Source organism: Sceloporus occidentalis, unplaced genomic scaffold, assembly GCF_023333645.1.
Source record: "Sceloporus occidentalis isolate IW3139 unplaced genomic scaffold, rSceOcc1.0.p SCAF_14, whole genome shotgun sequence".
NCBI lineage: Eukaryota > Metazoa > Chordata > Lepidosauria > Squamata > Phrynosomatidae > Sceloporus > Sceloporus occidentalis.
The window spans coordinates 19,223,610-19,236,087 of NW_028316994.1; the positions used below are offsets into that span (position 1 = coordinate 19,223,610).

Consider the following 12,478-nt stretch of genomic DNA (forward strand, 5'->3'; position numbering starts at 1 on the left):
TCAGCATAGGTCAACAGGCAACTTGAAAGCACAGAAACACACACACGCACAAACACACAGTCTAATTGTTGCTTTCTTAGTTTATATTACTTATTTTTATTGAAAAAATATTAAATTTGTATTAATTTTATTTAAATTGTTTTATTTTAAAATTATTTTATATTTATATTTTATTTTTATTGATTTTACTTTGATACTTTATTGGTTGTTTTGCATCCTTTTTACTTACTTATTTATTTAATTTGATTTCTATCTAACCTTTTTTTTTTTCAGTACTGGACTCCAGACGGCTCACAACAGATTAAAACAATCAAACAAAGACAGCTAAAAATCATAGTAATTAAAAACCTTTTAAAACTTAAACAAGCTATCCAAGTGAAGAGAGTTCATTGGACTGTTGTGATGATCTTTCTCTCCTTTCTTTCAAGATGCGGAAGAGAACAACCAGCTCACAGCCATCCTTCTGGGGGTCTTCATTCCTCTTGGGATCCTAGTGATCATGGTGGGAACAATCTGCTTCTATCGGCAGCGGAACAGGTGAGGTCCTTGTGGGCAGCGTGGCCAGAGGTCACTCTTGGTCAGCGGCTGTGGCAGGGAGGTCCTTGGGCCTTTAACCAAACACCGATGGCACACCAGTGATCATCCTGAAATGGTTTTATTTTTGAGGAGGGCACATGGATGGCCATGTTCCTAGTCCTAACAAGGAAGAAGGATGTTGATCTTGAAAGGGTTACTTTTTTGGACTAAAATTCCCATTGTAGTCCAAAAGAGCAGTTTTTCCAGGTTCTTGTAGGAGGAAATATGGTCCTTTGTGGGATGGAGATATTGAACAGACAAACCATCCGAAGGAATTCACCTTAGATAGGATCCCAGTGACCAAATTACCAAAAGTGACGCTGCTTGGCACATGCCACATCATCTGACAAGACTTCACAGATTCTGACATTACTGGATAGAATTTGAACCATTGACAGTCCAAGACTCCAGTCAGTAACATAACTTGCTGTTATGTTGTTCGTATTGTTATTAATATTATTAGAATGCTTACCTCCCACACTATCTCTAACAGGGTGACGTACAATAACGTCAAACAGATGAAAGAAATTTAAAACAGTAAGAATTAATTAAACTGTCTATAAGCATTCAAAGATATAGCCGTGTTAGTCTGTAGAATCAGAACGTAGAGAGATCTTGTAGCACCTTTGAGACTCACTGAAAGAAAAGAGTTGGCATCATGAGCTTTCCTAGACTTAAGTCTACTTCCTCAGATGCGATGATGATGATGATGATGATGATGATGATGATGATACGTAGAGATCTTGTACCACCTTTGAGACTCACTGAAAGAAATTGGCAGCATGGACTTTTGTAGACTCCAGTCTACTTCCTCAGATGCATTTCTAAAAGCATATTAAACAATTTTTCAAATTAAAACTGCTACAAACATCTTAAAACAGCTGAAACCCATACATCTGTGAAGGTTTGGATGGAATCTCTGAGGCCTCAAAGGTGTTAGTCAAAAGCCATGTTCTTACTTGGTGCCAGACGGATGCCCACCTTGGGCCTCAAAGGAGAGGACCTTCCCCAGAAAGTAAAAAATGTGGGTGCTAAGTCTGTCTGTGGCTGTGAACAGTGACACTCTCTGGAAATAAAACCACTGAATGGCAACTTGCTTGGACAGCCAGGCCAGGAGCCATTCGCCAGAGGAAGATATTCCCATCATGCCTTGCTCCCCAGCATCCTGAGGTTGGGTGGACCTTTTGAGCAAGGGGACCATTCTGATGCCTCATTCTCCATCCCTGCCCCCCTGGCGCCCCAGATCCCCCTCTGGAACTTAATCTTGCTTTCCTTTCCCTCTCATGTAGGAGGAAGATGAAGGAAGACCGCACTGCTGTCTTGTCCGTTGCAGGTGAGAGGGGGTCCGGGGGGCCCTCCATAGGCAGCTGGCTCTCTGCTCCGATCCTCAAGTTGGGGGTCTGCAAGGCTGCTGTCCTTTGCTGACCAATTGCTGACCTATGAATGAGAGACCTCCTAAAGGCCCTGTTATGCTCAAGTCTTGCAAATGCAGGTCATCCATGCTTCCCTGATGGTGTCAGTCCACTTGTCTCGGGGTCCTCCTGTTTTCCTATGGCCTTCCACTTCTGCAAACATGATTTGCCTTTTTCCAATTAATCCAGACCCATTGGTGCACCTTTTTGTCAGTCCATGGGTCCTGCAGAATTCTCCTCTAGCACCCCATTGCAGAGGAGTCAGTTCTCTTCACTGTCCAGCTTTCACAATAGTTCAAGTAGATCAGAAATACGATGGCACTGATGATTCTGACTTTTTATATTTAGTTTATATAGCTTTACACTTGAGGATCTTACGTGGTTTTCCTCACAAATGCCTTCCCAAGTCTCAGTTCCTTGATCTCATCACTGTTCTGACTGATATCTAAGCCAAGGCTTATAAGGAGAAATGCTACCTCTTGTAAAACAACAGCCCCCTCCTCTCCTCATCAGGCAGGGAGAGAAACGTATTTCAGTCTGGTATTATTTTAAAGACAACACTGTTCAGGGAAGCGCTCCCAGACATTACATGATTGTTGTCCAATGTTATTTTAATTTGTTGTCTGCTATATTATATTGTTTGAATTTTAAGATGGATTAATATGTATTGTGTTTAATTATTTTCGTAGAATGTATGCCATAGGCAGGCTTATGCTACTTATTTTAACTGATTGTATGTAGAGCGTTGTGTAAATTAACAGCGCTTTAGAAATAAAGCTTAATAATAATGGTAATCATAACCTTCTCTTTTGTTGTTTTGCAGGGCAAATCAGTGCTTCAGGTCCGTCCAGCGAAAGGATCACTCACTTCTGAGTTTCCCGATCTCTTACTGAGAAGATCCCTTCTCTCACCCATCTGTCCGAGCTGAAAGCGTTCAATAAGGGATCATTGCTTCAGATTGTCCTCATTATCAGGGCCCCTTGCTTCAGGTTCCCATGAAGGATCCTCACCTTGCTTTTCTGGACCCTGACCGGCTGGGAGGGAAAAAAAGAAAGGGAAGAGAACCGCTTGGAAAGGACACAGACACGAACCTGCACCTGCCACTTTGTCCACTTTTGCCGCCATTGGCACAAACAGATCTGCGGAGACTTGTGTTGCTTCCAGGGAGACTCTGATCTCATGCTAGGGACAGTCCTGCCATAACTTTTGTGTCTGGAACATGTGGAAGACTCATGGCGATGGAAAAACATGTCAATAAAAGTGGGTCGTATTGCTCACCAACATAGGCTCTCCTTGATTATTAGAATGTGACATGATGGCTGTCCTTAGTCCCAAAGAAGCCTGGCTGCATTTGCCTTTCTGACTCCTTTGCAGCTGCATTATAACCACAGAGAGCTCCTTGACCAAAAAGTCTGCTTCTAGGATCTAGACCCACACCAAAACCCTCCTTAAATCTCCCTGGGAGAAATAGGGTCACAATCAGAGATGAGGGCAAAGGGAAAGGGGCAGGGACCATTCCCCACCAAAGAGCCAATATGCCTAGAACTAGTGACACCGTGCCCCTCATTCCCACATTTGTCCGATGGATAGCTGATTTTCACCTTTTATCCCAGGGTTGCAGGGGCCAAAGAGACCTAATCCATGCATTTTTGTAGAGGTTTGGGTCAAAAAACTGCCTTGAGTTCCTATGTTGGGAGAAAGGCAGGGTATAGTAAAATAATAATAATAATAATAATAATAGTAGTAGTAGTAGTTATTATTATTATTATTTGGGGCGTAGGGTCCCAAAACAGAGACCAAATGACTTCCCTTCCCCATCTGCAAAAGCAGCAGAGTCTCTTTTCTTTCTTCTTGTTTATGAAGAAATAAAAGAAATAAATATTCACAGGGAACCCTGGGAAGAAGCATGTCCATCTCATTTTGTTTGAAAATATATTCCCTCTACAACAAAAAGCTGCTTTTGTCAAGTCTGTCTGTTTGGCCGGAGGGTGACAGACCCAAACCCTTGGTCATTGTGATCTCCGTTTAAATGGTAAAACGTGGGAATACTGCCTATCTTTTTCTCTCCTCTTTTTCCAAACCAAAAATGTGGGCCATTTCTAAGGGTCCAGGCACCCCCAAAGCAGTTGCCAAATGGATAACAGCCTTTATTTTTATTTCCTTGGCCTCCTGTGTCAGCAGCCATTTTGTAGGCTGACATATCAGCCTAACATGGCAGCCATTTTGTAAACAGGCAACTCATGGCGGCCATTTTGTAATGCTACCCATGATTATTCTTTTATCAAAAATGGCCAAAACCTGAAAGAATATCAACTCCTCTGGAATATATGGTTTGTGGATAAGATGGGAAACCATAATGGAAGTGATTTTGGGAACTGTCTTCTTTTTCCTTCCACTGAGGAGAAAAAGAAGAGGGAAATTCCTCATGCCAGTCCATGGGTGACAACATGGACGGTCCAAAACTCCAACCAGTCAACAACCTCCGCCAAGATGGCGACATCGACAACAATTATGATATTCTCAGTTTTAGTCTTTCCAGTTGCTACTGACTGGAGATTTGGAACATCCATGGTCCGGATTTTGTCTCCAATGCATCTACACTGTAGAAATAATACAGTTTGACACCACATTGAGTGCTGTAACTCCATCCTGTGGAATCTTGGGATTTGTAGTTTTGAAAGGTCTTTAGTTTTCTCTTCCAAAGAGATTCTCCTTTCACCATGCACTTAAACTGTAGGATGCCCCATTTTGTATGTTGACTTTGGTCTTAATGAAGTCCTAATTTATATGCCATGTGCCATGATCAATATTTTTCTGTCCTCAGTCACTGTGAAACAAGACTGTGTTAAACTTAATCCGTATTGTATTGTATTAATAATACCCTCACTGCTATTACTGCATTCCCACCATCAATTCTGCTTAGTACTTCGTGTATCTCATAAGATGGGCATTAAAACCTGCAGCATTGGGTGCATCTTCACTGTAGAAATACATTCAGTTTGATACCACTTTAAGTGCTATAGCTCCATCCCATTTGGCAGACTGGCCAAACATTGGATTTTTGTCTTTGGACTGCAATGCCCATCTTGCAACACTGCAGCCAAAGCCTTCTGGTTTTATGACACCAAATATTTTTACTTGCAAAACTTTAAATATTTATTATTATTATTATTATACTTTCTTCTTCGTGGTCTCTGCGAATCATACAAATGGGTTTTACTGCGCCTGCGCAGTGCTGTTCGGAACCTTCTGGAATCACTGGGCAAAGTTTACTTTGCAACATATAGAAACTTTTTGGCGGTAACTCCGCCCACCCGTTATAAGGCCCCTGCCTTCCCGCTCTTTTCCCCAGTTCCTTTTTTCCGCCGCGCTAGCTGCTTCTAGGAACTTTCGCTCGCTCTTGCTTGTTACGGAATCACTTTCACTAGACCTCGGACTGTTTTTGACCATTCTCTCTCTCCCGCCCTGGTAACTTCGGACCTCTTCGGCTTGTTTTTTGACTTCGCTTTTGCCTCTCCCTCGGATTTGACGACTTTGAAGGATGCCTGCGCCCTTCAAGAAATGTGATACCTGCGGGGGCAAGGTGCCCGTCCAGGACCCACACTCCTCCTGCCTGTTTTGTCTGGGGAAGGACCATGATGCCAGAGCCTGTCACCTCTGTAAGTCTCTGTCCTCCCAGGCCAGGAAGAACCGGGAGTCCCGGCTGACTTCGGCCATTGCCCTGGGAAAGGTCCGGAAGGGACGTCCCCGCTCGTCTTCGCTTCCTCCGGCTGCCCCGCCTGCCCCGCCTGCGCCTTCTTCACGGGCCAGCGTTTCTAGTGTGGTCTCTGTCCCGGCCGGGACACGATCTCCGACCACCTCCGATGTGTCTCGTGGTCTCCCGAGACCCAGTGTCACCGACGAACCCTCCAAGCGCCCCCAGAAAACCTCGGGGACTGAGGGTTCCGAGCCCAGGGAGAGATCCGGGAGGAAGCCGTCCCCGGAGGGCTCGCGCTCGAGAGAGCGTCAGGAGTCGGGAGTCCGGACCGCCTCGCTACCGTCCTCCAAGGCGTCATCGAAGGCATCTCGCCACGCCTCCAAGTTGCCCGAGACGGGGGCATCCTCCTCTGGAAAGGCGGTACCATCGGAGAGGGCTAAGCCAGCCAAGCCCCACTCCAAGGGAGCCACTGTCCTGCACGACTTGCCGGACAATCCCTTCTTTCCGCCTGAAGACTTGGCGGTGACTCCGCCGTCTTCCAAAAAGAGGCGTCACGCGGAGGTGATCGAGGCAGCTCCACCCAAGAAGTCCAAGACCAAGGACCACTCCGGGTCGGGGCGCCCGGCCGAGTCGAAGGAGCGTGCTCCACACAAGCGACGCTCCCCCTCCAAGGAGACCTCGGAGAAGACCCCCTCCAAGAAGGTCTCAGGGAAGACCCCCTCGCACTCGAAGAAGAATGTCTCAGCACAGGTAACCACGGTGCTGACCACGCCACTCCCGCCGGCCCAAGATCTCGCCGCCGTCAGCGAACCAACCTCTCCCCAGAGAGAACCATCTCCGCTCTCCGTCCACTCGGATGAAGAGGAGGCCGTCCCTGTCTCCGACATCGACGAGCCACGAGAGCTGGACACCGACATGTTCTTTGACACCGAGACTCAGAGGTATTACATGTCGGTCCCGAAGGAGAGGGTTTTCAGGGAATTCACCAGGCTTAACTTGTGCCCGGCGGTTCCCCAGGGTGACGAGCCATCATCCTCCCAGGCGGTGGCTTCGTCCTCGGTACCTCGCCGTCCGCCTTCCGAGCCACCAGTCCCGCAAATCCCGGCTCGCACTCCATCCCGAGCCAGGGTGACTGACATTCCCCTGACGTCGGACTCCGATTCGGAACAGGATCCCTTGCTTCCATCACGGGAACCTTCTGATGAAGGAGAGGACCCATCCGACCCGCCTTCGCCGCAGGAGTTGCACCACCCGGGCTCCTCATCTCCCACTGACGATGTTCGCTCCTTCAGCGAACACATCATTAAGATGTGCCGGACCCTTGATATCGAGCTTTCCCCGCCTGAGGAGGAGGCTCGCGACCCAGTAGAACGACGGGTCCTCGGTCGTGTCCCCACTCCACCCTGCATCCCGATGTTGCCCTCGTTGCAGTCCATTGTGCAGAGGTCATGGGATGCCCCGACTTCGCTCGTTGCGTCCTCCAGGAAGGTCGAGACGCTATACCGGATTTCCCCGCCGGGCTGCCCGTGGTTGACCGACCATCCCAAACCTAATTCGGCCATCGTGGAGGAGGCACAGCAGACCTTCGTGCCGAAGCAGGCGACGTCCCCGGCAGACCGAGAGGCCAAGAAGATCGACGGCCTAGCCAAAAAGGCCTACTCTTCGGCCGCCCTCACCGTAAAGGCGATAAATTACAACGCCTGTATGGGGGCATACATCCAGGCCTTGATGGAGGGGATTTCGCCCATCATCCCTGACGTCCCTGATGAGGTCCAACGGCGCTTGGTGGAGATCCGCGATGAGGCCCACTCCATAGGGAGTTGGATCATCACCGCCTCCAGGAACGTCGCCGACTGCGCGGGACGGGGCATGGCAGCATCGCTGGCTTTACGCCGACATGCCTGGCTGAGGGGGTCAGACCTCAACGCCAACGTTAAATCGGCCATTGAGGACATGCCCCTGGACGGTACCGGCCTTTTCCACGCCGACACGGATGAGCGTCTGAACCGCAAGTTCAGAATGAAGGCGGCGGCTAAGAAGCATGGGATGTCGTCCACCCCCGTCTCTCCCTTCAGAAGAAGGCACCGTCCTTGGCCACCGCAAGGTCAGTCCCAGGGCTCCTTTCCTCAAGACCGTCAGCCTCAGCAGCAGGGCTCACAGAGGCGCCGTTACCCCTCGCAGTCTTCCTCCTCCTCTGGCCATCGTAATTTCCCGCCTCGGTACCGCAAGTCCCGCTGGCAGGACACCGACCAGGGGAAGAAGAGAGCCTGAAGGGACTCAGCGCACTTCGTTTCCCCTTCGCCCTTATTCTTTTTGGACATCCTGAGGCCTTTTGCTAACATCTGGGCCTCGATTACATCGGACTCGTGGGTGCTTAACATCGTCCGCAGGGGATATGCCCTCGAGTTCCAAGAGCTCCCTCCAACCGGGGCCTTTTTGTCCACTCCCCCCTCGGACACCCTTCTCGACGAAGTGCGCACTTTGCTGGAAAAAGGGGCAATCTCCCCTTTACCGCCCGAACAATGCCCTAGGGCTTTTTTCTCCAGGTACTTCATGGTACCAAAGGCGGATGGGGGAATCAGGCCCATCCTGGACTTAAGGCAACTGAATCTGTTCCTTGAATACCGTCGCTTTCGAATGGTAACCTTGGCCTCCATTCTGCCCTTACTCCATCAGGGTCTGTGGTTCGCGACCGTCGACCTGAAGGATGCCTACTTCCACATCGGGATCCGGGAGTCTCACCGACGATTCCTCGCCTTCGCTGTGGGCTCCGCCGCGTACCACTACAACGTCCTCCCCTTCGGCCTTGCCACGGCACCGAGAGTCTTCACGAAGTGCATGGCACCGGTGGTGGCCTACCTGCATCAGAAGGGGTTCATGGTCTTTCCATACCTGGACGACTGGCTGTTCGCTGCCGAATCCCAGAGAGAACTGCAGGAGGCACTCTCATTCGCCTTACACCTTTTGGACTCCCTCGGTCTGGTGATCAACCGGGAAAAATCCCATTTCACGCCCTCCAGACAGGTCAAGTTCATCGGGGCCATCCTCGACTCCGAAACATGCTCCGCCTTTCTCCCTCCAGACCGTTTCCAGGCGCTGTTGACTTCGATCAGGCCCTGCATCTCTCACAGAAGGGTGAGGGCCAGGGACGTCCAGGTCGCCCTGGGCCACATGGCATCGACGACGTTCGTCACTCCATGGTCAAGACTCCGCCTTCGACCTCTTCAGTCCTGGTTCCTCTCCGCTTTTTCTCCGATGACAGATCCTCCGTCCAAATGGCTCACGGTACCGAGACCTGTCGCCGCCTCCCTCAGATGGTGGTTGGACTGCCACAACGTGTGCATCGGAATGCCCTTTCATCAGCCTCAGCCCCAACTGACTCTGACAACAGATGCATCCCTGGAGGGATGGGGCGCTCACCTGCTCGACCTGGTCGTCAAAGACAGGTGGTCCGTCCAGGACAAGCTCCTCCACATCAACGCTTTGGAAATGTTGGCAGTAGAGAAGGCACTGAGGGCATTCGAATCCGCGGTCACAGACAAGGTGGTCCTCCTGAGAACGGACAACACCACCGTGACGTACTACATCAACAAACAAGGAGGCACCAAGTCAAAGACCCTGCTCGACCTCACTCTCCGCATCTGGGACTGGTGCATCCAGAGGCGCGTCCTCCTCCAGGCGATTCATCTTCCCGGAGAGGACAACGAGCTGGCGGATCGCCTAAGCAGATCCCCTTCGGTGTGCCACGAGTGGAGGCTCCATCCCGAGACGGTCAGCGACCTCTTCGACCGGTGGGGAAACCCCCGGATCGACCTCTTCGCGACCAAGTGGAACAGCCACTGTCCCCAGTTCTGCTCCAGGAAGCGAATGGACGGATCCCTCGGAGACGCGTTCGCTTTCCTTTGGACGGGGGAGCTCCTCTACGCCTTCCCTCCGTTCCCTCTCATCATCAGGGTGGTGTCCAAGATGACAACGGACCGGTCGCATGCGATCCTGATCACGCCGTGGTGGCCGAGACAACCGTGGTTCGCATCCCTTCTTCACCTCTCCAAGAGATTCTTCCTCCGTCTCGATCCTCGTCCGGACCTGCTGTTGATCCAGGACGGACGGATTCTCCACCCAGACATCGAGAGCCTACTGCTGGTGGCCTGGAGGATACGGCCCTAACTGTCTTGCCGGAGGCGGTGAGGACAGTGATCCTGGCTGCACGGAAACCTTCCACCCAGCGGTCCTACGCCCTGAAATGGAAGAAATTTTGCCTCTTCCTTGATCGAAAGGGCTTGTCTCCAGCTCAGGTTTCTACTTCAGTGGTGCTGGAGTTTTTGATGGCGCTTTTGGATGAGGGGCTGTGCCTCACATCCATTAAGTGCTATTTGTCGGCCATTTGTGCTAAGTACCAGTTCGGGGGGAGGGCTTCCTTTTTCAAGGATCCTCTGGTGAAGGGGTTCCTTAGGGGATGTGCCAACTTATACCCTCCGGTGTCGGTACCGGCACCGGCTTGGAGCTTGGAGGCAGTGTTATCTGCACTCCAATCTAAGCCTTTTGAACCGATGGCCACAGCGGACTTGAGACTTTTGACTTGGAAAACCGCTTTTCTTGTGGCCATCACCTCTGCCCGCCGCACGGGCGAACTCTGTGCCTTGCGGAGGGACCAGCCCTTCCTGAGATTCCACAAGGACAAGGTGGTCCTCCGGACAGACATTACCTTCCTGCCTAAGGTTGTCTCCGCGTTCCACATGTGCCAGGACATTGTGTTGCCGACCCTCGCTTCCAATCCGACTTCGGATGCGGAGCGCAGCCTGCACTCTCTGGATGTCAGAAGAGCGCTGGCGTTTTACCTGGACAGAACTGCTGCCTCCAGTCGGTCCGAGAGACTTTTCCAATGCTACTCGGAACCGAAGAAGGGGTTGCCAGTGTCTGCGCAGAGGTTCTCCAAATGGGTGGCCGGTACCATCCACCTCTGCTATGAACTCTTGGGCAAGCCTCTCCCTGGCAGGGTTCGGTCCCATTCTACTAGGGCAATGTCAGCGTCTTCCGCATTCCTCTCGGGGATTCCTTTGGAGGATATCTGTAAGGCTGCTGTCTGGTCCCAACCTCTGACTTTTATCAAACATTATAGGTTGGACACCAGAGCCATTCGAGACGCAGCTTTCGGGAGGGCTGTGTTGGTTTCAGGGTTGCATTGATTGCACTACTGATGGTCTGTGTTTCTGCATTTATGTGCATAATGCCACTGTTTTGCATTCTGTTGAATAATGCCACTGTTTTACATTCTGTTGAATGTTGATTTGCACAATTTCAATGGGATTGGTCTTGCATGACCTTTCATTCCCTTCTCAGGTTTTGCAAGGTTATTGCTATGTTGAGTTTGTGCATGGACAAAAAGACTGACTCTTTTTATGGTTCAAGGTTTTTATTGTTACAATAAATATGCCCTTGGTTTACCATAGTTTGGTTTCAGGACACTCCCTCCGCCGCTTACCTAAGCTTGTCAGTCTAAACCCATTTGTATGATTCGCAGAGACCACGAAGAAGAAGGATAGGTTGCTTACCTGTAACAGTATTTCTTCGAGTGGTCATCTGCGAATACATACAAATCCCACCCGTCCATCCCCTCAGTGTCCTGCTCTGATTGGCTCTTTCCATCGCCTGCTTGGCGGAAAAATTGCGGAACTGGGGAAAGAGCGGGAAGGCAGGGGCCTTATAACGGGTGAGCGGAGTTACCGCCAAAAAGTTTCTATATGTTGCAAAGTAAACTTTGCCCAGTGATTCCAGAAGGTTCCGAACAGCACTGCGCAGGCGCAGTAAAACCCATTTGTATGTATTCGCAGATGACCACTCGAAGAAATACTGTTACAGGTAAGCAACCTGTCCTTATTTATATAGCGCTGTAGATTTGCACAGCGCTGTACATACAAACAATAAAATCGATAAAAATGAAACCCGCCAATGGCATACATTCTACAAAATACATATAAAACAATAGATGATAATAATGCAAGATAGAATTAGATAAACATAAGCAGCCAACAAATTAAAAAAAACATCAAATAGCAAATCAAATATCAGATAACAATCGGATAATATCAGATAAACAAACTGTTTATGTAACAGTTGCATTTTCATTCAACTTCTCCTCCCAAGAGCCAAAGGTCTTCACAACAGCCTTGTGAGGGAGGTCAAGTCCAAAAAAAGAGAGGCCCTGAAGGCCCTCCATTTTCCTGGCTCTGTGGGCAAACTGAAATAGAGGCACCGTGGTGCCATGGCATGAGTGCTGGACTAGGGTTCGAATCCCTACTCAGGCCTGGAAATCCCTGGGTGAGTTTGGCAAGTCATACTCTCTCAGTAGCCTCAGAGGAAGGCAAACCTCTCTTGAAAAACATCTTGTCAAGAAAATACTGATTAGTTTAGGGTCACCAGGGCATCCACACTGAAGAAATAACCCAGTTTGACACCACTTTAACTGCCACGGCTATGTAATTCCAGAGACTGTAGTTCATTGTGGCACCAGAGCAGAAGAACACACAACAAACTAGTTCCCAGACTTCCGTAGCAAGCTTGCCACATTCCACAGCGTTGCGCCATGGCAGTTAAAGTGGTGTTAAATCCAATTATTTCCTCAGTGTGGATGCACCCCTTAAGTCTGCAATGACTTGAAGGTGCACAACAAGAACATGGGACCGAACTAGCATCTCCCAAGCGCCAGGCCAAGATGCTCGCTGCTACACACTGCTGACACTTGTGTGCTCTCACACTCCCTCTGTCTCTTTATCATACACTTATGGGGCTTCTA

At 49.8% G+C, this 12,478-nt stretch overlaps 1 protein-coding gene across 1 annotated transcript in view; it reads left to right on the plus strand.

Annotated features, from left to right (window-relative positions):
- The window catches only part of ZAN (zonadhesin), a 56,970-nt gene extending 53,699 nt beyond the window's left edge, over nt 1–3,271 (plus strand). Inside the window, exons 36-38 of the mRNA XM_089479731.1 lie at nt 429–537; nt 1,866–1,909; nt 2,812–3,271. Of these exons, the coding sequence (XP_089335857.1) occupies nt 429–537; nt 1,866–1,909; nt 2,812–2,861 (203 nt within the window). The 3' untranslated portion in view covers nt 2,862–3,271. The remainder of the gene's footprint in view (nt 1–428; nt 538–1,865; nt 1,910–2,811) is intronic.
- Nucleotides 3,272–12,478: the final 9,207 nt, after the last annotated feature.